This window comes from Aulonocara sp. 'chitande type north' Nkhata Bay, linkage group LG23 (assembly GCF_057382095.1).
Source record: "Aulonocara sp. 'chitande type north' Nkhata Bay isolate Kocher_YH1m ecotype deep benthic linkage group LG23, A_spYH_male_GT1.1, whole genome shotgun sequence".
NCBI lineage: Eukaryota > Metazoa > Chordata > Actinopteri > Cichliformes > Cichlidae > Aulonocara > Aulonocara sp. 'chitande type north' Nkhata Bay.
Window position 1 is genome coordinate 7,108,775 of NC_141365.1, and position 22,775 is coordinate 7,131,549.

At 35.9% G+C, this 22,775-nt stretch overlaps 3 protein-coding genes across 3 annotated transcripts; all 3 read right to left on the reverse strand.

Moving 5' to 3' along the window:
• Window positions 1-2,475: 2,475 nt before the first annotated feature.
• Window positions 2,476-4,513, reverse strand: LOC147301076 (granzyme B-like). Its single transcript, XM_086282725.1, has 5 exons — window positions 4,430-4,513; window positions 4,131-4,290; window positions 3,441-3,579; window positions 3,084-3,308; window positions 2,476-2,936 (listed from the first exon to the last, which is right to left on the reverse strand). Exons 1-5 carry the CDS (start codon window positions 4,485-4,487, stop codon window positions 2,784-2,786), a joined length of 735 nt encoding a protein of 244 aa, XP_086138851.1. The 5' UTR covers window positions 4,488-4,513; the 3' UTR covers window positions 2,476-2,783.
• Window positions 4,514-15,751: 11,238 nt separating this feature from the next.
• On the reverse strand, window positions 15,752-17,417 carry LOC147301077 (granzyme B(G,H)-like). The gene is made up of 5 exons (XM_086282803.1): window positions 17,335-17,417; window positions 17,072-17,231; window positions 16,754-16,886; window positions 16,378-16,605; window positions 15,752-16,282 (listed from the first exon to the last, which is right to left on the reverse strand). The coding sequence occupies exons 1-5, from the start codon at window positions 17,387-17,389 to the stop codon at window positions 16,115-16,117; spliced, it is 744 nt and encodes a 247-aa protein (XP_086138929.1). The 5' UTR covers window positions 17,390-17,417; the 3' UTR covers window positions 15,752-16,114.
• A 1,641-nt stretch (window positions 17,418-19,058) lies between these two features.
• Window positions 19,059-21,512, reverse strand: LOC147301078 (granzyme G-like). Its single transcript, XM_086282770.1, has 5 exons — window positions 21,336-21,512; window positions 21,052-21,211; window positions 20,653-20,785; window positions 20,240-20,467; window positions 19,059-20,149 (listed from the first exon to the last, which is right to left on the reverse strand). The coding sequence occupies exons 1-5, from the start codon at window positions 21,508-21,510 to the stop codon at window positions 19,982-19,984; spliced, it is 864 nt and encodes a 287-aa protein (XP_086138896.1). The 5' UTR covers window positions 21,511-21,512; the 3' UTR covers window positions 19,059-19,981.
• Between the last annotated feature and the right edge of the window lie 1,263 nt (window positions 21,513-22,775).

Sequence of the window (22,775 nt, forward strand, 5' to 3'; positions counted from 1 at the left end):
CGAGTTGGCACTCGGCCTTTTGAAGGTCAGAAGCTTCGTTCGGCGTGACTGTCCGGACTGATAAAGTGTAAGAAATGCCTTGAGTGCGGAGGGCTAAATGCAAACACTGCTTACACACACATAGATTATGATTAGAATAAGTCCTGAACATAATATTGTAAACCAAATTTGAATCATTAGAACAACAATGGATAACAATATTAGATTATCAAGGCTAGGGAGAGAGGTGTTTTGGTTTTCTGTCTCTTGCAGAGAAAGGAACAGACACCAGACGGGGACCCGGAGATGTGAGGACCCTTCACAGCAGGGACAGATGTAGGGACTGTCGAGACAGCAACTGGGGTCAAGTGTCATGACGTTTGGGCTCCTGGAGAAGATGGATCCCACAAACACAGCAATAACCATGAAGGGGTTGGCGAAAACCAGGAACACCAGACCAACGAGGTGCGAGAGGCTCTTGGCAAAAAGGGGGACACGCCGGTGAACCCAAAACACACAGATCCTTGTTTGAAATCGGGGCGGAATAATCCCCAGAACTGTGCAATGACTAAAGGGTGGTCTAACCCCGGAGGACGAAGAAAGAAGCTGAGAATCACCCAACTGGAAGACACTGGTAGCTGCAGCAATAAAAATAAAGGTTAAAAGCTCCTTAGACAGAGGTTCTAGTCTAAGTACATTTGAAAGGTATAAGGGGGCATTAAAATGGGAGTGGAAAACTGGAGCACCAAAATAAAGCTGTGGGAAAATGGGGAGTGATGGGAGAGTCATCTGTAACTGCTGTTATGGTTGTAAATCTAACTTTGCTTGCATCTGAACTGCGTGAACACAGAGGTCATCCCACATATGGTCCACCCGTTAAAGGGGGACAGAGGGCCTCAGGATCAAGAAAACCTGGACCTTGCAACGCTGAAGTGCTTGTTATTAGTGATCTCTTTAATGAGAGATCAAAAGAGGGTATTGTGATATTATTCTGTTATTATATGTTACCTTATATATGTAATCAAAGTAGTTGAATTAGAATACTGCTGTAGATCATATTATATCCTTTAAAATAGAGTGTGTGATCTGTATGTAGTTTAGTTCTCATTATACTTTTGAGTTAACAGAACATATTCACATATTAGTTCATTAGATAAATGTGCATCACTCTGTATCCTTGATCTGCTGGGAATGTGTTACACTGTTTTCTTGACATGCTTAATTGTTGAATCATGAAAAGAAGGTTGTAAGCAGGAGACTCTGTGTCTAAAGACAGGGGAGATAGACAGACCACATTCCACACCCCCACCTTACAGAAAGCAGAGAAACAACTGCCGAGGTCATAACTTAGGCGCTGTAACAGAGAAAAAATGTGATGTTTTGGCTTTTACGACTAGCTGGGGGCCACTAGAGACTATAAAAAGCTGAGCAACCCGTCACCATTTTGAGACATGTGCCTGACCCTCTGGTAGCATCTCTCCCGTCCGGACGTTCTAATGATCTTATTGTTGAATTGTATGGAAATAAATGATTGTTGATTGAGCATTTATACACCGAGTATTTGTCCTTCCTTCAGCCCAAAGATTCAAAGAACTGCGTGTTTTCAACATATCCTATTGTATATTTTATTCTATTTATTCTACTGTATATAGTATTTTATTTTATTCTATTCTGTACAGTTGTGTACAGTATGTTATTCTTATTGTATTCTAATTTTGCTATATAACTTTTGCACTGTTCACTTCCTGCTGTGACAAAACAAATTTCCCACGTGTGGGACTAATAAAGGTTATCTTATCTTATCTTATCTTATCTTAAGCATTTTGTAGTACCTATGCTGAACGCACTGGAAACCCAAGCTGTGCCTGACAGGTTTGTGTGATCCGCGGTGTAGCCAGCATGTTAATACATGCAGTGTATATGTCTGTGTACAGCACAATTGTGACAAAGACAGGCAGATTCAGTGGCTGATGCATTTGCTTCTTTGTGTGCTGACTGTTCTTTCTGCAGAAGCTTAATAAACATAGACTAATGTCTTGTTAGGAGACTCAGTCAGTGTAAGTGAAATTAGCCATTTAATTGACTAATGATTAGATAAACCAGGCATATTATAAAGTACTCGTACTTCAGGTTCACTAAAAGAAAACATGTCTAAAGCTTTTTATACAGATGTCCACTTTTAAGAAGACCACTGTTGTAGAGACAGACAATCCATTCACACCTGCAGCCAATGTAAAGTCAATGAGAATCGATATGGGAACCAAAACAATAAGTAATATCGATAATGAAATCAGAATTTCTAAATTCTAACTAATTCATAATTCTAATGTATTTCCTGTAGTTTTATGCCATTAATATGACATAATGATATAAGACTGGCTGATGGATGATGAAAAGAAGTCAGTTGGAATAACATAAAAACAGTGAAAATGCAAAATTTTAATAACATCTGTCAAACAAATCATCCTGAATCTAAAAGAAACAAGAATCTTTAAAGTACAAAACAAATCAGGTAATGCAGTATCTAACATCAGCATCTCATTTAATAAACAGCATTGAGTATATAGTAAAAGTTCAGATTCTACTTAACTGTAACTAATGTGCAACTTAATGTATGTTTGTTTTGTGTTGTTGTTTTTTTTAAGTTTTTTTTTTTTTTTAAGTTTTTTTGATGCATATCTACCAAAACAACTCACTTATCTAATTTTAACGCAGTATCGCATCACTTCTTTTTCAAGCTAAACCCAAGCACAAATTCTAATACTGGGGTTTGATCAGCTAAATTTTACATGGTTTATTTTATCTTAATTATGTTTCATAATGCAGTCAATCCAGTCTCGGTTGTCAGGTATCTTAGTGTAACTATAAATTGCTGATTTATCTGGGTTTAGCTTGCTTGCGGACACCACCCCGTATGCCTTTCCATCTTCACAGACTAATGGGCCACCAGAGTCTCCCTGGAAATACAAGCATACAATACATTATGTAGTTACTGGACCATAACTAAGTGTAATCACAACAGTAAGCTGATTATCATTATTTACCAAACTTGTTAATTAATAAATTAATTTATTTATAGTAAAGGTTTAATAAAAAACACTTACATGACCTGGGCCACCCTTGTCCTTTGAGCAGTACTTATTTTCCTTAACACACATCTCATTTTCAACCAGGGTTACATTGACTTCCAAAAGTTTGAGAGATGGGTGTTTGTTGTTTTCTGTACTTCCCCAACCAGAGACTATGCATGATTTTGGCAGCGATCTATCGTCACGGTCTGCGAGATCAATAGGTTTCACATTCTTGTTTAACACTGCCTTGGTACTCAACTTCAGGAACAAAGAGAGATAAAAATGTTATTTAATGCTGTTTTGTTCAATTGAACAAAAATGATAAGAAACCACATTTAGGATGATAACACTGTAAAGTCTGTTATTAAATATTATTTTCGTTTATTTTACCTTCAGAAGCATTATGTCATTTTTGAATTCAGCTTGATCATAGCTTTTCTGTGGAAATGCATTTTCCCCAGGCACATTCACATGCTGTACGTCATTCTGCTTGTTGTAATTATGAAGTCCCAGAAAGACTCTGTAGGACCTGAAATAAAATAAGTGCAAACAATTTTCAGACATTTAAGTTAGCTGTCCCCGACCCCCAGGCCAGTCGTTTAGTACCGGGCCAGGAGAGTTGAGGCTTGGGTGTGAAAATTCATGTCTGTTTGTTTTTTTGTTTTTATCATTAACTTGGTTTCCCTGGGTCTTTTCAAATGTGTTATGAATATATATATATATATATATATATATATATATATATTTTTTTTTTTTTTTTTTTTTTTTTTTTTTTTGGTACTGGCTCTGGTTCTGGTTTTATTTTGTTGTATTTATCAGCAACACCTTAAAGGCCGGTCCGTGAAAATATTGTCGGACATAAACCGGTCCGTGGATCAAAAAAGGTTGGGGACCGCTGATTTAAGTGATACAATATACAACAAAAGAAAAGTTTTTCAAAACTAATTTATGACCAAACTTATGAAGCCACCATGAAACAAAGATCTCAGTCTCAGAGAGTAACTTAAGCTTGGTGTTTGGATAAGACAATTTATCGGTTCACATAATTCCCTTTAGGTAAACATAAACTGTTAAACTTACTCAGCTTGGCAGTGGGCAGCAGTCACCACAAAATGCTCATTCACAAGGAAGCCATCACAGTGGGCTTTCTGACCACCTGGTCTGTGCATCTCCAAAAGCACCATGTATGGCCTGCTGTGTGCCACGGCCTCATGGCCACCGATGATTTCTCCAGTGTGAACTGCGTGAGTGGGAGCAGGATGGGGGGTTGTGTCATATTCTATTAAATCAAAATCTTAACCTTGCACGGTCTCAGTTTTGACATCATTTATAATGTTACCATGCATGACATCACATATGCACTATGAAAAGAGACTTACCTTTATCATGAAGAGTCAGTACAACTATCAGTACTGCCAGGTTAAAGTGAGTAAACATGATGAGATCAAAGTCAGGCTGAGCTACTGAAGAGCAGTGGGTAACTTCACTGGCAGGTTCAGCCTTTAAATACCTCCTCGTAACAGCGAGAGAAGTTGCGTTATTTGCATATTCAAATGATGTGGCTGTGAACCACATTCATAACTTTATCAGACTCTCCAGAGCTTTATTTTATTCTATTTCAGTTGAATTGTATGCATTGCTTTAAAGATTTCTTTTAGCACTTTCCTGAAGGACTGATAAAACTAAAATATGTTTCACTGAAAAATAAAATGAAACTTAAAGAAAATACTATATTGATCATTCGTTTCTTGGACTGTTATTATTGTGGCACAGACAGTTATTTTATTTGCTTTAAAATGTTCTGTCAGAAAACAGCACAATAACCATCACTACCAACATTAATACTGAAGGGAGTTTATAGGAGGAATTCTGGAGCCATAGAACAAAAATATTGTTACAATAATGATGGCCTTACCAGGAAAAAGAAATACTGAGCTGCTATGTGAAAAGTTTGCATGTTGAATCAAGTGTTTGTATGTTGGATTTTATTTCAAGGTCCTGTACACAGGGAGAAAGCCAGCCTTCCCATGGCATGTAAGTCTGCAATTTCAATACCCCACAGCTGATGCAAGACAAAACTAAATTAATGTTTATGACAATGTGGTAAAAAGCATATAAATGATGAGGAGTGATCACCTTACAGAAGTCTTGGATACAGTATAAAATATAAATGACTGGTGATTATACAGACTACTGGCATTAGAAACAACCTAACCTGCAAATTTAAAACAAGTCCTTGCTTTCTGTCATGATAAACGATTACACATTACAGGTGGAAAAAACAGCTAGCAGCTTTTAAAGGCACTGTTGAGTTTAGATATAAGCATAATGATTGTGTCAAAAACTGAATCTGGTCGAGTAGAAAAACATCAGCCTTGTGCTCCAGTGTAGTTATTTTGGAAAGAAATAATAGTTTCTTAATCATTTAAATAAGTGAAAAAATAAAAATAGAAGAGATCGTTTTCTGGTGATAAAGCAACATGACAGGGAAAATAAAACAAGTAATGATGTAAAATGGCAGGAGTGCTGATGATATCAGGCAAGGTCAGGCAAGGCAACATATTTTTCATTTAATTATGCTGTCTGATGTTTTAACCAGGATAGAAGATAAAAAATCTGCACATGTGCACCAATGCATATGACTTCAAGAAAGCATTTCTGCAAACACTCTGATGGTAAGAGATATGCTATGAACTTGTGGTACACAGATCCACCAACATATATGATAAGGGATTAACAGGAAATCATACAGTACATTCAGAATTATTATGGTGGCAGCTGATGCTTATTTTACAGCACTTTATTAGCAGCCAGTATAAATTAGAATTAAAAATGTGATAGAACAATAAAACTACACTGTATTAAGATGGAGCTTTTATTGGGGCTGTTATGCTAGCATGTGCTGTTCTCATTAACATGATGCAAACAGCACACCCTTTGTTAAAATTCAGTCTGAGCTCATATATGTTTTATGTTGTTTTAACACACAAAAGTTGATGCACTCAGTTCTTGAACACCCTGTTTTTCTTGACCTACTTCTTTAAAAATATTCAATGTCTGTGTTCAATACTGTTTATTTACTTAAATTTAAGTATTGAAAAGAAAAAAGTTACACACGTGTTTACTTCTCGCTTTAGGTTGCTTTAAGACAACAGGCCAAGTTCCAAAAGTACTTTCTTTCTCTAATAGGAGACACAAAATTGTATTTATTGTTTACTTATTTGCATGAAAAGTTTTCATTCACCTTATATATTTTCTCAGTCCACAAGTCAATTGACTGTCACCTCGTTTCTCAGTTTTCTTAGTAGCACACGTGGAAATGTTCTTGCATCTGTCATCCTGTTTGCAGTTACTAGGAAGTATAGATTACTATCACCATTTGCTCTGTCTGACTTGCGAAGCTGTAGTATATCACCCAAAGGTTTTTCTCCATTTTTGTGATGTGAAAGGACACATACACACTTATTTTACCGTCATTACGAAACCGCTATGCAAATGAAGCTCCTCAGTGCAACTGTTTTACTGTTTTCTGGCCAGAAACTATTTTTATAATGCATACATCTGCTGATTATGGTAAACCACCTTGATAAATAATATGTATACATTTTTTCTTTGTTATCACCTTTAGTTTGATATAGGGACTGACCAGTGGCATACAGCTCTAAGTCTAACCTGACTTGCTAACTTGAATCCAGATCATATTAGCGTTTTCATGGGGTATACATTGCAAGAATGCACGTGTCTTCAAGCATCTCTGCAAACATTACTCTGCAGATCAATATATGATAACAGATTGACAGGAAGCTATGCACAGAATGATTAGTGTGATGGTTGACGGTGAGAATAAGAAAATACAGAAGAGAACATTAAATGTTCTTCTTGTGCTGATTACCATTAAATAATATCGATAGAAAAGCGTATTATGTTGTTCTGATTATTATTAGGTAATGCTAATTCTCACACTCTATTGAAAACTCTATCATTAGTAGCTGAGTTTTTGATATTTTCAGCTGGTTTATTTCAGCCAAAATGCTGTTAGAGGCTATGCGTCTCACCTGATACTTGTATTCTCAACAGTATTGTTGAACATTACTAGTAAAGTGGAAGACTGACTATGGAAAGCACTGAAGCATTATCTGATGGTCTGAAGGTCATTATGACCTGCTTTAAATTGTCAGGTTATCAGTAATATTATGACAATCAGTAATAAGCTGACAGCTCTTTCAGAATTCATACATCAGGTAAAATTCTCTCAGTCTTGTCATTCCCTCAGCAACACATGTAGCATTGCACCTCGAGGCGACTGTTGTTGTGATTTTGTGATATATAACTGTAAGTGAATTGAATTTAGATGAATTGTGCTGTTCCTGTAACATCTGGACAAAAGAGATGTATAATCAGCAAAAAATAAGGGGTAGACAAAAGAGTTGGAGAACAAAAAGACACCCACCATAGAGGTAAAATGCTAAAATAAACCACATGTTCTGTAAATATGTGTTTATTTTTTTATTATTATTTTGTTGTTTCAGCAACATTACATTTAAAAACTGTACTTTTGAGTTAAAATATATATTTATAATTTTAATAAATGACAAATTAAAAAGGCAAGAACATGAACATAGTTACAGCATTTTCAGCAAGGCATTTACTGTCATGAAGTCTATTTCCCACTGTATAATTCATCACTGTAAGTTTTAATATCATCAGAAATGATCAGACAAAAGAGGGTTTTCAGGAAGTACTGTTAAATTTTCAGTTTCTATGCCATATGTTATAACCAGAGTCAGAGTGTGATTAAAGAGGTGGGTGGGTGGGTTTTACATTTTGAAAGCAGCTAATTGAGTCCAATAACAGATGAAATGCCGTGCTGATGCTGTCATTTTAGTATCTACATGGATGGTGAAAACCCCCCACAGTAATTATTTTTATCTGAGCTGAGCACTAAATCAGATAAAAAGTCTGACAAATCAGACAGAAACTTTGTTTAAGGCCAAGGAGGACGATAAATAACAACAAATAAAACTGTTTTTTGAGTTTTCCAGCTAAGATGGACAGAGCTAACTGTCATGCTTTCAAATAAAGTAAAACTGCGTCCTTGGTTGATTAATAAGCTGGAGTGGAAGATTGTTTCCGACCCCCTCCAAGGCCTGTGTTTCCAGAATTTTGACTATTAATATAACTCGAGGGTGCTGATTCATTTAAACAAAGATAATCATCCTGCTATAACCAGGTTTCAGAAAGGGACAGTAAATCAATTTGTTGATGAATTACTAATTAATGTACTAAGAGGGACCTAATGAGAGCTCATGAGAGACCTAATGTTTAATGATGTACAATTCACCATTTTACTGTTTGGAGCAGTTGTGCATACTATAGCATTCTTTCTTTGTGATTTTTTTATATTAAATTCCTTTTTTTGCTGATTTGTAGTTTGATTTTTGTTGTTTGGGAGCTGACACTGTCTCTAAGGGGATGGGTTTTGGGGGGACAACAGGAAGAGAGAAGCTACAGAGAGAGATGTGAAACTGCAGCTCTGCTTCCTGGTCCCAACTCTGGATAGTCATGTTTTGCAGGGTTTAATAAATTTGTTGAGATTTCTAGAAATGAGAGCTGAGAGCTCCATCCAAAGTGGGGAAAAACACTATTATATTACAAAGCATCAAAGCATCTACAAAAGAAACATTTATATATTCTTTTGAATACATTTTCCAGACAAATATGAAAAGAACATGAAAAACATCTCTCAGTTAAAGATTAGAATCTGTTGTCAGAAAACCTATTTGGGGCCTCAATCTTCCAGCAGAACTAGATTCTTAGAGGGGTAGAGAAAGAGCCAGAGATGAATTATAAGTAATAATTAAATGCAGAGAATTGTATAAATACATAGTGAGTGAAAAGGGTGACTGAATAAGAAACAGTCAGTGTATCGTGGGAATCCCCCGGCAGCCTATACCTATTGCAGCATAACTAAGGGAGGATTCAGGGTCACCTGATCCAGCCCTAATTTAAAAATGCTTTATCAAAAATGAAAGTTTTAAGCCTAATCTTAAAAGTATATAGGGTGTCTGTCTCCAGAATCCAAACTGGAAGCTGTTTCCACAGAAGAGAGGCCTGAACCTCCTTCTGTGTGAGGAGCGGGATTTTATTCTGAATTTAACAAAGAAGAGATCTGCTCTGTCTTTCTAGTCCCCATCAGCACTCTTGCTGCAGCATTTTGGGTTAACTTAAGGCTTTTCGGGGAGTTTTTAGGACATCCTGACAATGATGATCTCCTAAATCAGTGAGACACCATTTCCTCTCCAGCTTAGTTCCTGCTTAACCCTTTAAAATCCGAACCATGAAATAACTGTCAGAAATCTTAAATTTTTTGATAACGGAGTGTTTGTTGAACCTTTAGACAAAATATATAAAAAATAAATACATTTTTAATCTGCATATATGAGTTTTAATTTGTATCACATTTGCTTCATATTTTTGCAGTTTAGTCATTAAAAATGTTTTCATGCAATTTATATCATTTTTTGAGGGTAAAAAAAGTCATGCTCATGACATAGAAGTCTCAAATTCTCACAAAACACATGGATCAAATAAGATATGCTTGGCTTAAAGGCTTAAAGTGCATGTTTTACAGTTAGAGCACAGAGGCAGGTACTTCTGATTTGAGGCTCTCTTTTTCAGAGGAGCTATAGTGTCAAGAGTTGTACGAATTGAAGAAGTACAACTATTAACACATATCGGCATTGTTACATGTACCTCTGTATATAATGGCCTGTGGTGGTACAATGTCTGTATGAAAAAAACACCTAGAGTAAATCTAGGCTCATAAAAAAGACAAATGAAATCAGATAAAAATAAATCAATTTAAAGAGCATAGAGTTAATGCTGAAGCTACATATAAACACAAAAACCAAAGTTTCTCCCCAGTTACATGTAAGTCCAACAACATGCTTTTATAACCAAGTGAATTTACTATACTGTGCCAAAAGGGTCAGTGAGACTGCCAAGCGGATATTAATACATATATACACAATCAGATACTCGGTTCAGCTTCTTTTTATATGTTATAACGTTTCTCTTCTCTGCAGCTGGTCAATTGACCAATAACAGCACATGCAAGACTGGCCATCTGTCTCCAGTGAAAATCAAAACTAAGGCTCTGACAATGAAAGACAAACTAAGACTTTCAGTAACAACTAGAAAACTTAAAACAACCTGACAGACAACCACAGACAATGAAATATAATGCACACCAATATTCTACAGAGTAACCAGTTTAGTCCACACTTGTTTACACTATTTCCTATTCTCACACACTATTAGAACATCATGACATTATTATAATACAATTTGTTATATAAAATGCTTTTTAATATAAATTAACCAAATAACCTCAGCAACATACGTTGTTCAGGTCATTTAAAAAATCTAGCAAGATTTAGGAGATTTAATGTAAGGTTTAAAGTTTCAGTGTATAAAATGCCACTTGCTGAGCAGTCCTTAACTTTGTAAAATAATCTTTCATCATCTTCTCATGCCCTCTCTCTCTTATCGTTCTCTGTTTCTGAGAATAGGTTTACCTCACATTCACAATATTTCTTTCTCTTTTTCTTTTACTTATCTCTGTGGGAAATATAGCTTATGTAAACTTATCTCCCACAAAGGTTGTGAAACTGCACAAAAACAGTTTGTGTGCATGGTGATATTTATTGTGTTTTTTGAAACATTGCTGTTGAGTTTACCTGCCATCTTAAAACCACAACTACTCTCCTGACATTTGCATATATGAATGTACAACAGTTGTTATAAGGGAAAAATTAGATTTAAATGAAGGTGTAAAAGATGTTTGTTTTTGTTTGGATTTATCTACTTTTTTATTTAAGTTTGTTCCAGGTTTTCTGTACCTTTGTATTGCTTGGTCACAAGTATATAAAAATACTCTTGCTAGATATTTCGCATCTAAATGTTACTTTCATGCATACAACACACCTAAACATTGCTGCATATCCAAAGCATTTGCTGCCAGTGTCAAAGGGCCATGCATCACACGACAACAGAGGAGACTATTCAACACATTTTAAGGCACCAACTACATGCTGACTATACGTGCAATTTTGCTTAGTGGTGTCCCCCACTGATGTCATTGTCGCTTGAATATTTATACCTATGCTCAACAGCCAATGTCCAAACATAGTGTTCTGCAATCTTTTCGACCTTAAGCTATTGAAGGGTCTTTAAACAATCATCATAATGTTCCTGTTATAAGAATTTGTCCTATAACAAGACTAAACGGTGTAATAAATAGGAAGAATGAGATATGCAGTAGCTAGAGATTAAGCCACTGTCACAGCAGAGTAGCCGTTGTGTTTATTGAGCGGACCCAAGTGCAGACACGGGAGAGATGAACTGAGGTTTAAACAAAAAGCGAGCCTTTATTATGACTGTTACAAAAAAAAAAAAACAGAAAAACAAGGCAAGGTGAAACTAAACCAAAACCTAAATAGGGAATGAACTAAACTAACTATGAAAACAATGTTATGAGAACATAACATGAAAACTGAACAGGAGCATGTAAAACCTTGAATGTGAAGAAACCTGAGCATGAACATGAACACTTGAAAGCAAGACTCTGTGGCCTGATGTGACTTGACATGAAGACAACAGGCGACTCGACAAAGGACAGACTTAGACAGAGGACTTTAAAGACACCTAAGGGTAATGAGGGAAGTGGAAACACCTGGGGAACACAGCTGACATAAATGAACCTGAACGCCACAGGGGAAATAAAACAAAATACACTTAACATGGAAACACCAGACCTTTCAAAATAAAATAGGAAACATGACGAAACGTGGCCATGACAACTAAACTTGACAATAAGACATAGAACACACAGGCATGAATTACATGGCAGGCTGGGGGAATGGAAAGGAACACAGGGAGAAGAGTATGGGAACAGATAAGGGGGACGAGACCCGTAAAACACACACACATGCACATAGAGAGAGTAGTGAGACATAGAAGGGCGAGGCACAAGAGACAGAAGACAAACTAATAATAATACCAGAACATTATTTCATTAGTAATCAAAAATACAAAATAACTCAACTACACCCTTAACTAAGAGTAACACATGAATCTTAAGTAAGAAAGAAAACAACACAAAATAAACTCGAGACTCCGGGTCACAGCCCCAGCCCCTGACAGACATAAATGATGATAAATCAAAATTTTAGTCATTCAGTATAAATTATGGTATGATAATAATGAAAGTCATTCTATCACAGTATCGAAAGACTTATGACTGTATCTGACATTATCACTATTGCTATTATGAGAGAGAGAATAATATAGTACATGTCATAGATTGACTGTTTAAAACATGAAAGAACATTATAGGAGACAAAATATGTTTTTTCACTGGAAATAATGGCACATGCTGTTAGTATCCATATGAAGCTTTGTCAGCATTTAAATGTGAGTTCATATCATACATATTTGCTTAGAAAGCTCATAAATGAAAAGACAACTGAAACAGTACATCCAAGGTGCATCAATGCAATTTCTTCACAAGGAGGCAGTGCTGTCTTTATGTGTCTGAACTCATGCTTAAAAAAATCTAACTTGCAGTACAGGATTTCTCGTGTTCCACTTCAGCCATATAGAGTACATCAGTAATAACTACTTTGTCAGGTTGAAAGTTCTTAATGAGAAGAAAGCTGCAATTTAGACTTTAAGTCAATTGTGGACCTCTTCTTAATGAAGCAATGCTTGTTCTTCACTAGGAAACAACGTTGTGCATACATAGAGAAGCATACATGCCTGGATGTGCTGAGAAAATGCAGTTTATTGTTTAAAAATCTGGTTCAAAACAAACTGTGGATTCTTTGTTCTCTGCTAGTCTCAAAGAAGATGCACAGTGCAGTAATTTATTATATATCATATATAAAAGCATGCTGAAAAAAATGGCCTCTACAAAACAAGAGATAAACAGCATTAAGTCATGAAAGTTATACACTTTGGTTTAAGTGTAGTTATAAAAATCACGTGCAATCAATAAATATAAACATTAGCAATGTTGGATTTTGCATGTAGTGTTGCTTTAAAAAAGTGGCATTGTTTGTTTGTCCATGGTGATTTAAAAGAAATGCACATGATGTGCATGTTAACATGGGCAGCTGTCATTCAGGTGGTGGTCTGGGTTGTCTACCAAATTGAAGGTTGGTGGTTTAATTTCCACATACTCCAGTCTGCATCTATAAGAATCCTTGGATAAGATGCTGAAAGTTGTATCCATTGCACCTGTGAGTGTGAATGTGATTGCTAGACAAGGTGCACTGGTATTTAAAAAAAGCCTGTGTGCTCAGAGTAGAATGTGTTTGTTTGGTTTGGAATTAGGAAAAATAATGGGGTGAGGGTGAGGGACTAAGAATAAATAATTACTAATAGTTACACAACAAAATTATGAGTAAGAATTTCTGGCACCATCCTTTTGTGTGTTTGTGTGGTTTTCTTCTATGATTCGCATCAAATTGCACCTACAGCAACAAAGATGAGTGTAAGGTGGTGGTGAGATCCCAACTGAAATACTAAAGAGCAGCAGTGCACATACTTTCTGTTTCAGTCTTTGAATGTTTATTTGTAAGATGTGACTGTGCACTGCATGAGCCATGATGTGGCTTTGAACCACAATCAAGGACGTCAGCAGTCCTAAATCTCATTGTAAGTGTTAAATATTTAGTTTCATTAAATTACATTTTGTTTTATTTAGAGTGACTTTATAATCTTAACCACTGAAAGATGCTTTGTTTAAAAGATAACACAGTTAGTTTCACCAGTGATGTATGTTTGACCTTCAGGAATATCATGATTAAACTTTTAAAGTTACGGGGAAATTACTCAATGTACTTTCCTTGAAGGGAAAGTACATTGCACTAATTTAGTAATACTCTGGTAATTATGAAACAGCGAGATACTGTACTGCACCCTTACTGCTTCCTCTTTGTAGATAATCAGCAATGACTAATTACTGCTTTATGCTGTTCTATGTTTGAAGCAAATGTATCATTACTTAAGTTTTCACTAATCTAGTGTTTTAAGAGTCACATAAATGAAAATGAATTTAATTATTTGGGAAAAAAATTTAAAACATAATGATTTATTAATTTAGTAATAAGAAGGCAATTAAACTGGGGAGAAATGTATCATTGATTCATCTATTTATAGATTTATTTTTGGGCCACCTTTGCTTTAGTACCTTCTTCTTCGTACTATATGCTTAAGGTGTTTCACATTTATTTTGGTGCACCAGTGTAGGATTTTAGCTGTAGCTTGTTTGTTTATATTTTCTGCATCTCAGTATTGCTTGGCTACATGCAAAGATGTGTTAAATAGGATCTTTAGATTAATGTCAGAGACAATTTCCTCTGCTTCAGTTGTAAAAAACAAAAAACAAAAACAGAATGTAGTTTCTGATAACCTATCACTTAAAAAAAATTCTTATGGTCTGTTTAAACAAACCAAGAGAACCAACAATCAGCCTAAACCCCTAACTATAAAACCACTGCTGGGTGAAATGAACTACACTGATTATCCTTTTGTTAATTAATGTTCTGCTCTGTTTCTGTCTTTGGAAACTTTGAGGTGTACCACCCTCTTAAACATTGTTAGAGACTGCTAAAATAAAAATACTCCCAAGCCTTGAAGTCGACTGATTCGCTTTAAGAGTAACTATTTCTTTTAATAAAGTCTCTCTCGTTAACACCTTGGATCTAACAAAGGATTCCACTAACTGTGGGATTCTCACAACATTTTGGGTTCTTCCTGCGTGAATGCTCCCTCCCAACTTCCTGAATAAAGTGTGAAGCAGACATGCTAAAAACCCAGTGGCACCAAAGCAACAATGTGACCAATACATAAATAAAATAAATTCCAATACAGAGTCAATTGTAAAGAGACTTCCACATTTGTTTTGTGATGGGGATAGAATTAATGTCTGTGAAGGTTCTCAGTCATCCAGGTCATTGTAGTCCAAGGAGCTTGGAAAGAAAAGCGTCTGGACTTCTTTAAGTTGCTTGAAGACATTTCACCTCTCATCGGAGAAGCTTCTTCAGTTCTAGGGTCAAATGGTGGAGAGTCCCAGAGTTAAACCCCGTGGGAGTAACCCCCTGAGAGGGACAATGGACCCCCTAGGGCAGCGGTCCCCTCGGACCGGTACCAGTCCGTGAGTCGTTTGGTACCAGGTCGCGAGAGTTGAGGCTCAGGTGTGAAATATATGGTTTTCAGGGTTTTTATCTGTTTTCAGTGTTATTTTGTTATCGTTTTTATCGTTAACTCTGTTTTCCTGGGTCTTTTCACGTGTGTTATGAATAAATCTTCTTTTTTTCGGTACCGGTACTAGTTTTATTTTGTTGTATTTATCCGCGACACCTTAAAGGCCGGTCCGTGAAAATATTGTCGGGCATAAACCGGTCCGTGGCGCAAAAAAGGTTGGGGACCGCTGCCCTAGGGGGTCTTTTCTTTCCAAGATAGAATTAATGAAATTCTACTGGTTTCAGGTCTTCCAAAACTGAATAAGTTTGAAGCTTGCAAGTAGAAAGACAGTTGCAACTCTGAATTCAAGATAAGGGCACTATTTTTCACAGGGAGGAAATGCTGTCTTTTTATTTGAAAGAACTGCACACATATAACGAGAGACAGTCAGAATTTATTATTTGAAAAAATATGGCACATATAACAAATTTAAATGTAATCAAATACACTATCAAATGTCAGTTGAAATTACACCTTATGCACTGCTACAGTTTAATTTTAGATTTAGGGTTATATTTAATCTGTGTGGAATGAACGAGTTGTTGCAAATACAAATTTAGAAATTCCTTTTAGAACCTTATAAAAAACCTTGACACTCTCATTTCTTCTGACAAAGCTTTTGCTGTGGAGACATCAAAGTTAGATCTGTACAAAGCCTGCAAGCCCAAACTTAGCATTAGCATTGCAGTGATCAATTTTCAAACACAAACAGCAAAAGCAAAAGATGAAATTTAAACAACCTGCCTTCATAAGCATTACACCTTTATCATGGCATTTCCAATGGTTGAAAATATCCAGTTTCTAGAGTCAGGAATCTTCGAGTATCTATAGATATCTGAGCCACCTGAGTGTGGTCTGACTGCACTGGAGACCACCCCAAATGCCTTTCCATCTTCACACACCAATGGACCACCAGAGTCTCCCTGAAAGTATATACACACCCGATGCTTAAAGTGAATAGTGAAGTTATTACCATAAAGTTTGATTGTCCACATGATATTTAAAGAAATGTATGTACCTCAGCTGGACCTGTGTCTCCCTGAGAGCAGTAGAAGTTTTCCATAGCACATTCTTTATTGTCAATCAGTGTAACACTGATTTCCATGAGTGTGGGAGACATATATTTACCATTTTTGTCTGTTCGCCCCCAGCCAGAGAGTATACAAGATTTTGGCAAAGTACCATTATCACGACTTGCCAGGGGAATAGGTTTCACATTCTCATTGAAGTTTGCCTTGGTGCTCAACTTAAGGAAAAAAACAGATATCAAAATGTGATTTTTTTTTACAGCATTTTGTAATACAAATGAATGAAGTAAATTAAAAAAAGATATTGTAATAAAAGAAAAATGCAAATGGAAAACAAATATATTTTCTGTGTGATGACATTCTTACCTTTAGAAGCATTACATCATTCACAAAGGAAATTGGGTTGAACTGTTCATGTGGAAATGTTTCTTCCACAGATATGCGTTGTGTTTCTTTACTTGAACGAACATTGTGAAGTCCGACTACGACTATGTAAGACCTGAAATGGTAAAAAACAATTGAATAGCCACAATTGCTGATATCGTGGTACATATAGATACCATTTATTTACAAATTTACAAATGTTTTTGCGTGAGCCTTAATTTTATTATGGATAAGAATTTATGTCAGGGTCTCCATGAACTAGTTTTTGGCCTCATAATTAAATACATTTATGAAACTCACTTGGCGTGACAGTGGGCAGCAGTCATCACAAAATCCTCATTCAGGAGGAAGCCACCGCAGTACTTTTTTTGACCATCTGACATGTTCCTCTCCAAAAGCACCATGTATGGCCTGCTATGTGGCACAGCCTCATGGCCTCCAGTGATCTTCCCCAAGTAAACTGGGAGACAAAAAGAAAAATACTCAGTTAAATAGATCCATCATCATGCATTGTCTGTCAAATGCTATAAAATGCAAGCCACACAAAAAAAAAACCCACCTACCTTGTTCTTCAAGAGTCAGCACAAGCACGAGTAAGGCCAGGAAGTGGACAGACATGGTGAGGTCACAATTCTACTGAGTTTCTAAAGAGCAGTGGCATCAGTCACAGTCAGTTTCTGTCTTTAAATGCTTCTTCATATCAGTTAGAGCAGGAAGTTGTTGTTGGGTTTTTTTTTGAGTAGTTTGCACAAGCAAATGATTTAGCTTTAAACCAGAAATGTTCAAAACCTCCAGAAAGCTGTATTTTCAGAAGTCAACAAATGAATTTTTATACAAAGTGTAATTTTATAGCTAAGTAGTGTATTTGTCATATTCTATGTAAACATGTGTTTTGCATAGTTAGTTTATAAAGTGTTCGTATCTTTACAGCAGGAAACTATGACTGTGGTAAAAATGTGTGGCCACAGATATAAAACACAGAGAGACGAGATTCTTAAGTAGTAATTTCTTACTATATTTTACAGATTTTGCAAAAGTCATGACTTTTAATCAGTAAGTTATTCCTCCACCTGTTCACTTTTTATGCAAAAAAAGAAATTCTCATATCAGTAAAGAGAGGTCATTTGGAAAAACTGGACTGAATATTATTTATTGAGATGATCGTCAGCAGGGTTGCAAATGTGTGTAGTATTCTGATGTCCTCTTTGGATTACCTTCTTACATCTTCATCTTTTGCACTAGGAGTTGAAAGTGGAGAGGACAACACGGGTGCTGCACCACGAGCTGGGGATTAAAGTTTGAGGTTTTCACGTCATCACCACGGGAAGCCACTGTGTGAAGATTGTGGACTAAACTGTTGCAACTTCCATTCACTTTAGATAACTTCACTATTTCATCTAAAAAGTAGACCTGCATTTGAGTTCGACAGCTAGGCAGCTAATATGCATATTCAATACCACCTTTATTTATAAAGCACTTTAAAATAAACCAGGGTTCACAAAGTGCTGTACGTATAAAAATAGAATAAACAGAAAATAAAATCAAACGTGGTAAAAAAAAAAAAATTGAAAATAGAAAAATAGAGTCAACTTCTCAAAATGTGCCAAAGGCTTTACTAAATAAATATGTTTTAAGAAGAGTCTTAAACTCAGAAAGAGAAGAAGTCTGCCTAATCTGTAAGGGCAGATCATTCCACAACTTTGAAGCAGCTACAGGGAAAGCACGGTCACCTCTAAATTTATGCTTGGTTTTTGGCAACTTAAGGAGCTGCTTGGTGGCAGATCTAAGGGAGCAGGTAAACATGGCTGTACTAGCTAAGAAAATACAAGCACTTTGGTGATACTGCCATGGAAAACCTCCCTTTTAACAGGATGAAACCTGTGGCAGAACCAGGCTCAGGGAGGGCCCGACCGTTTGGGGGTGATGAGAGGATGACAAGACAAAGACACACTATTGAAGAGAGCCAGAGATTAACTAATAATTAGATGCAAAGAGGTGTGTACACACAGTGAGTGAAAAAACAATGTTGAGTGAAGAAGAAACACTCAGTGCATCACGGGTCACATCCCAAGCAGCCTAATGTGTGCAAATACATTTTAAAAAAATAAACGATGTCTATGCAACTTTTGAATTTAGGATATGAACTAGTTAAATGGTTATCATAATTTATTCTATACCAAAACTAAAACTCAAAATACAGTGTGATACAGATAATACGATATGGTTTTGATATTTTTAATACAAATGCCTTTTGTTATGTGTTCCATACCATATTAGGCCTGATTTAAGCCTTATATTTAAGCATTATATCAGGCCTAAAATATGTGTAGTTTGGATCATTACTGTTACAGGTGATGTATAACTGCTGACCAACAAAAGGGTTATTCTGTCCTAACATTAGCAATTTAATAATTTAGACAACTTTTGTCTTGTTGGTTTATAATATTTTAATAAATTTCCTATACGGTTGTCTGTGTGAATTAAAAAAAACAAAAAAAAAATCATGTTCAGTGTTGCATTTCCTTACTTACAAAGTATTCAAAGACACTTCAGTTCTACTACACAAAAAATAAATCTAATGGAATTATTTTAATTTACTTTAACGAGCTCTGGAGTGGTAATAAATTACTTTATTTGATAACTGAATGTATTTAATGACAAAATGATGTTAGTTTTTATTGGAAATGGCACCATATGCTCTCAGTGTCACTTGTCCACTTTGTCAGTTACTTATAAAATAACGTTATTGGTCTTGCATAGTCAATTAGTTTTAAAACCCATAAATGAAAAGGCCTTTATAACTCTGAATTTAAGAAATGAGCAGTGAGACTGTAATGTAATAGTACCTGTTTTACACAAGGAGGCAGTGTTGTCATTTTATTTGAATTAATTAAATTAAAAAAAAAAAAAAAAAGATTACACCACACACACATGCCGAGAGAATGCCAGAATTTAATGTTTAATGGTATTTGAAAAAAAATTTAGATTTCAAGTCATGATTAATCTGTGTGCAAATATAACTTTTTGGAAATGCAAATGTAACTTTTTTCCCCCTTTTTTTTCCTGCAGTTATATTAAAATAAACTCTATTCTATCTAAATCCCTGCAAAGCCAACAAAACCATACTCACATTAGCATTGCAATGATCAGTTTTTGATCACAAACAGTGAAACCAAATTTTGTGGTTTAAACAACCTGCCTTCATAAGCATTACACCTTTATCATGGCATTTCCAATGGTTGAAAATATCCAGTTTCTAGAGTCAGGAATCTTCGAGTATCTATAGATATCTGAGCCACCTGAGTGTGGTGTGACTGCGCTGGACACCACCCCAAATGCCTTTCCATCTTCACACACCAATGGACCACCAGAGTCTCCCTGAAAGTATATACACACCCGATGCTTAAAGTGAATAGTGAAGTTATTACCATAGAGTTTGATTGTCCATATTTAAAGAAATGTATGTACCTCAGCTGGACCTGTGTCTCCCTGAGAGCAGTAGAAGTTTTCTATAGCACATTCTTTATTGTCAATCAGTGTAACACTGATTTCCATGAGCTTGGGAGACATATATTTACCATTTTTGTCTGTTCGCCCCCAGCCAGAGAGTATACAAGATTTTGGCAAAATACCATTATCACGGCCTGCCAGAGGAATAGGTTTCACATTCTCATTGAAGTTTGCCTTGGTGCTCAACTTTAAAAAAGAGAAAGATATATACATGAAAATTAAAATATGGGATTTTTGTTGTTTTCTTTCAGTGCAGATTTACTAAAACAAAATTTTCAATATAATTACACAATGTGGTAAATATGTGTTTTCATAAACAAACAATGCTAATAGTAAATAAATATGAATTTTCTGTGTGATGATATTCTTACCTTCAAAAGCATTACATCATTCACAAGGGAAGTTGCATTGAAGTGTTTATGTGGAAATGCTTGTTCTACAGATATGCGTTGTATTTCACTGTTTGAATTCACATTGTGAGCTCCTAGTAAGACTGTGTAAGACCTGAAATAAAATATATATATATATGTGAAAATATAATTTATGAATGAAATGATGACTGTTTCTGTCAGGGTATTATATTCAGAAAACAAACATTACTAATCACTGTTGTTGACATTATCATATCATTATCACGCATCGATATTACTTATTAAGGTGTTTTGAAATTTTAATGCGTCTTCTTAGCTTTATTATGGATAAAAATTCTGTCAGGGACGCAGACTTTGGTGTCATCTCAGTTGATAGGTAAGTACATGTCTTGAACTCACTTAGCGTGACAGTGGGCAGCAGTCATCACAAAATCCTCATTCAGAAGGAAGCCACCGCAGTGCTTTTTTTGACCATCTGACATGTTCCTCTCTAAAAGCACCATGTATGGCCTGCTATGTGGCACAGCCTCATGTCCTCCAATGATCTTCCCCGAGTAAACTGGGAGACGAAAAGAAGAAATACCCAGATAAATAGATTCATCGTCATGCATTGTCTGTAAAATGCAAGCCCTCATGTCTGTAATAGTCCACATAAAAAAAAATAAATTATAAACAACACATACCTTGATCATCAAGAGTCATCACAAGGATGAGTATAGCCAGTATACAGTGGACAGACATGGTGAGGTGACAGTTCAGCTTAGTTACTGAAGAGCAGTGGCACAGATCATTCATAGTTTCTGTCTTTAAATACTTCCTTGTATCAGTGAGAGGAGGACGTATCTGAGTAATTTGCATATGCAAATAATGTGGGTTTGAACCATGCCGTTTAACATCTCAAGAACCTGAGAAAAGTTGCATTTTCATAAAAGAACAGATGAGTTTTTGTACAATGTGTAATTCAATAATTAATGTAGATGTATTGTGTCATATTGATGTATGTCTTTATTTTGTAGCTTTTTCAAGTCAAGACTATTATTAACTTTCTGTTACAAATAATTTCACCCGAGTTCTCATTTCCATAAACATGAATTCAAGAAAATCACCTCATAAGTACATATGTGACCACAGGTTAACTTGTAATTGAGTTAAATGGAGCTTGTATATGAATAACATCAGTGGTAATAATTTAGCCACGGATGCCTCTGTGGTAATACCCAAAGCAGTGAAGATCTCTATTCACATTTTATATTCAACGCCATGCCTATCTCAGAGGAGCCTCAGTTTCGGTCGCGCAACCTCAAAAGTGACATTATTCTGATGTTATCATGTCATAAGAAAGTGGATAAAAATAGGATTTGTTTGAAAGCGTGGTCCGTGGAACTTGAACTGAAATGTGACCCTTGAGCTACCAGAAGAAGGAACAAGTCAGTAGCATAGCATGCAAGAGGAAAGGAGATCAGCTAGCAGACGTAAGCCAGCACAGTGAAGAAAGATTTTTTTGTATGCCACAATTTGTAAGATAAATGTATGTGTTATATATGTAAAATGCAATTTGTGTGTCTATTTATAACATGTGGGTTTAACAGATACAGAAAATGCACTCAGTGCTTCAAGTAAAGGATTCAGTATCAAGCATCAGAATAAACTTCAGCAACAAACAGATTAAAGATTAGAAAAGATTAAAACAGCAATAATTATAACTACTTTCTTTTTCACAGTGTAGTCAAGCCTAAAAGTATGCAGCTTACTGACCACATTGTGTCTGTTACATCACTTCCTCAGTCTAGACTCAAGTATGTCTGTCTTATATCTTGGCCATAAATGTTATTGTCATTGTTTTGAATGATGCACAAAAAGGTTTTAATGTGTTGGACAAAAAGAGAAGATGTGGAAAGATGAGAAGGAAACGAGTGAACAAGTTTTGGGACGTGAGCTCCTGGAGTCCAGGGCAGTAATGGGAATCACAGGAGGAGATGCGAAGAGGAACTTGCTTGCTAGAACAGGGCCTTTACCGTTAGCCCGTCACTTTTATGAGGACCACGGGGCTGAGAGGACTGGCTGGTTTAGTCATTGGACATAGCAGCAAGGAAAGAGGGAATGTAATAGCAACCATCAATCAA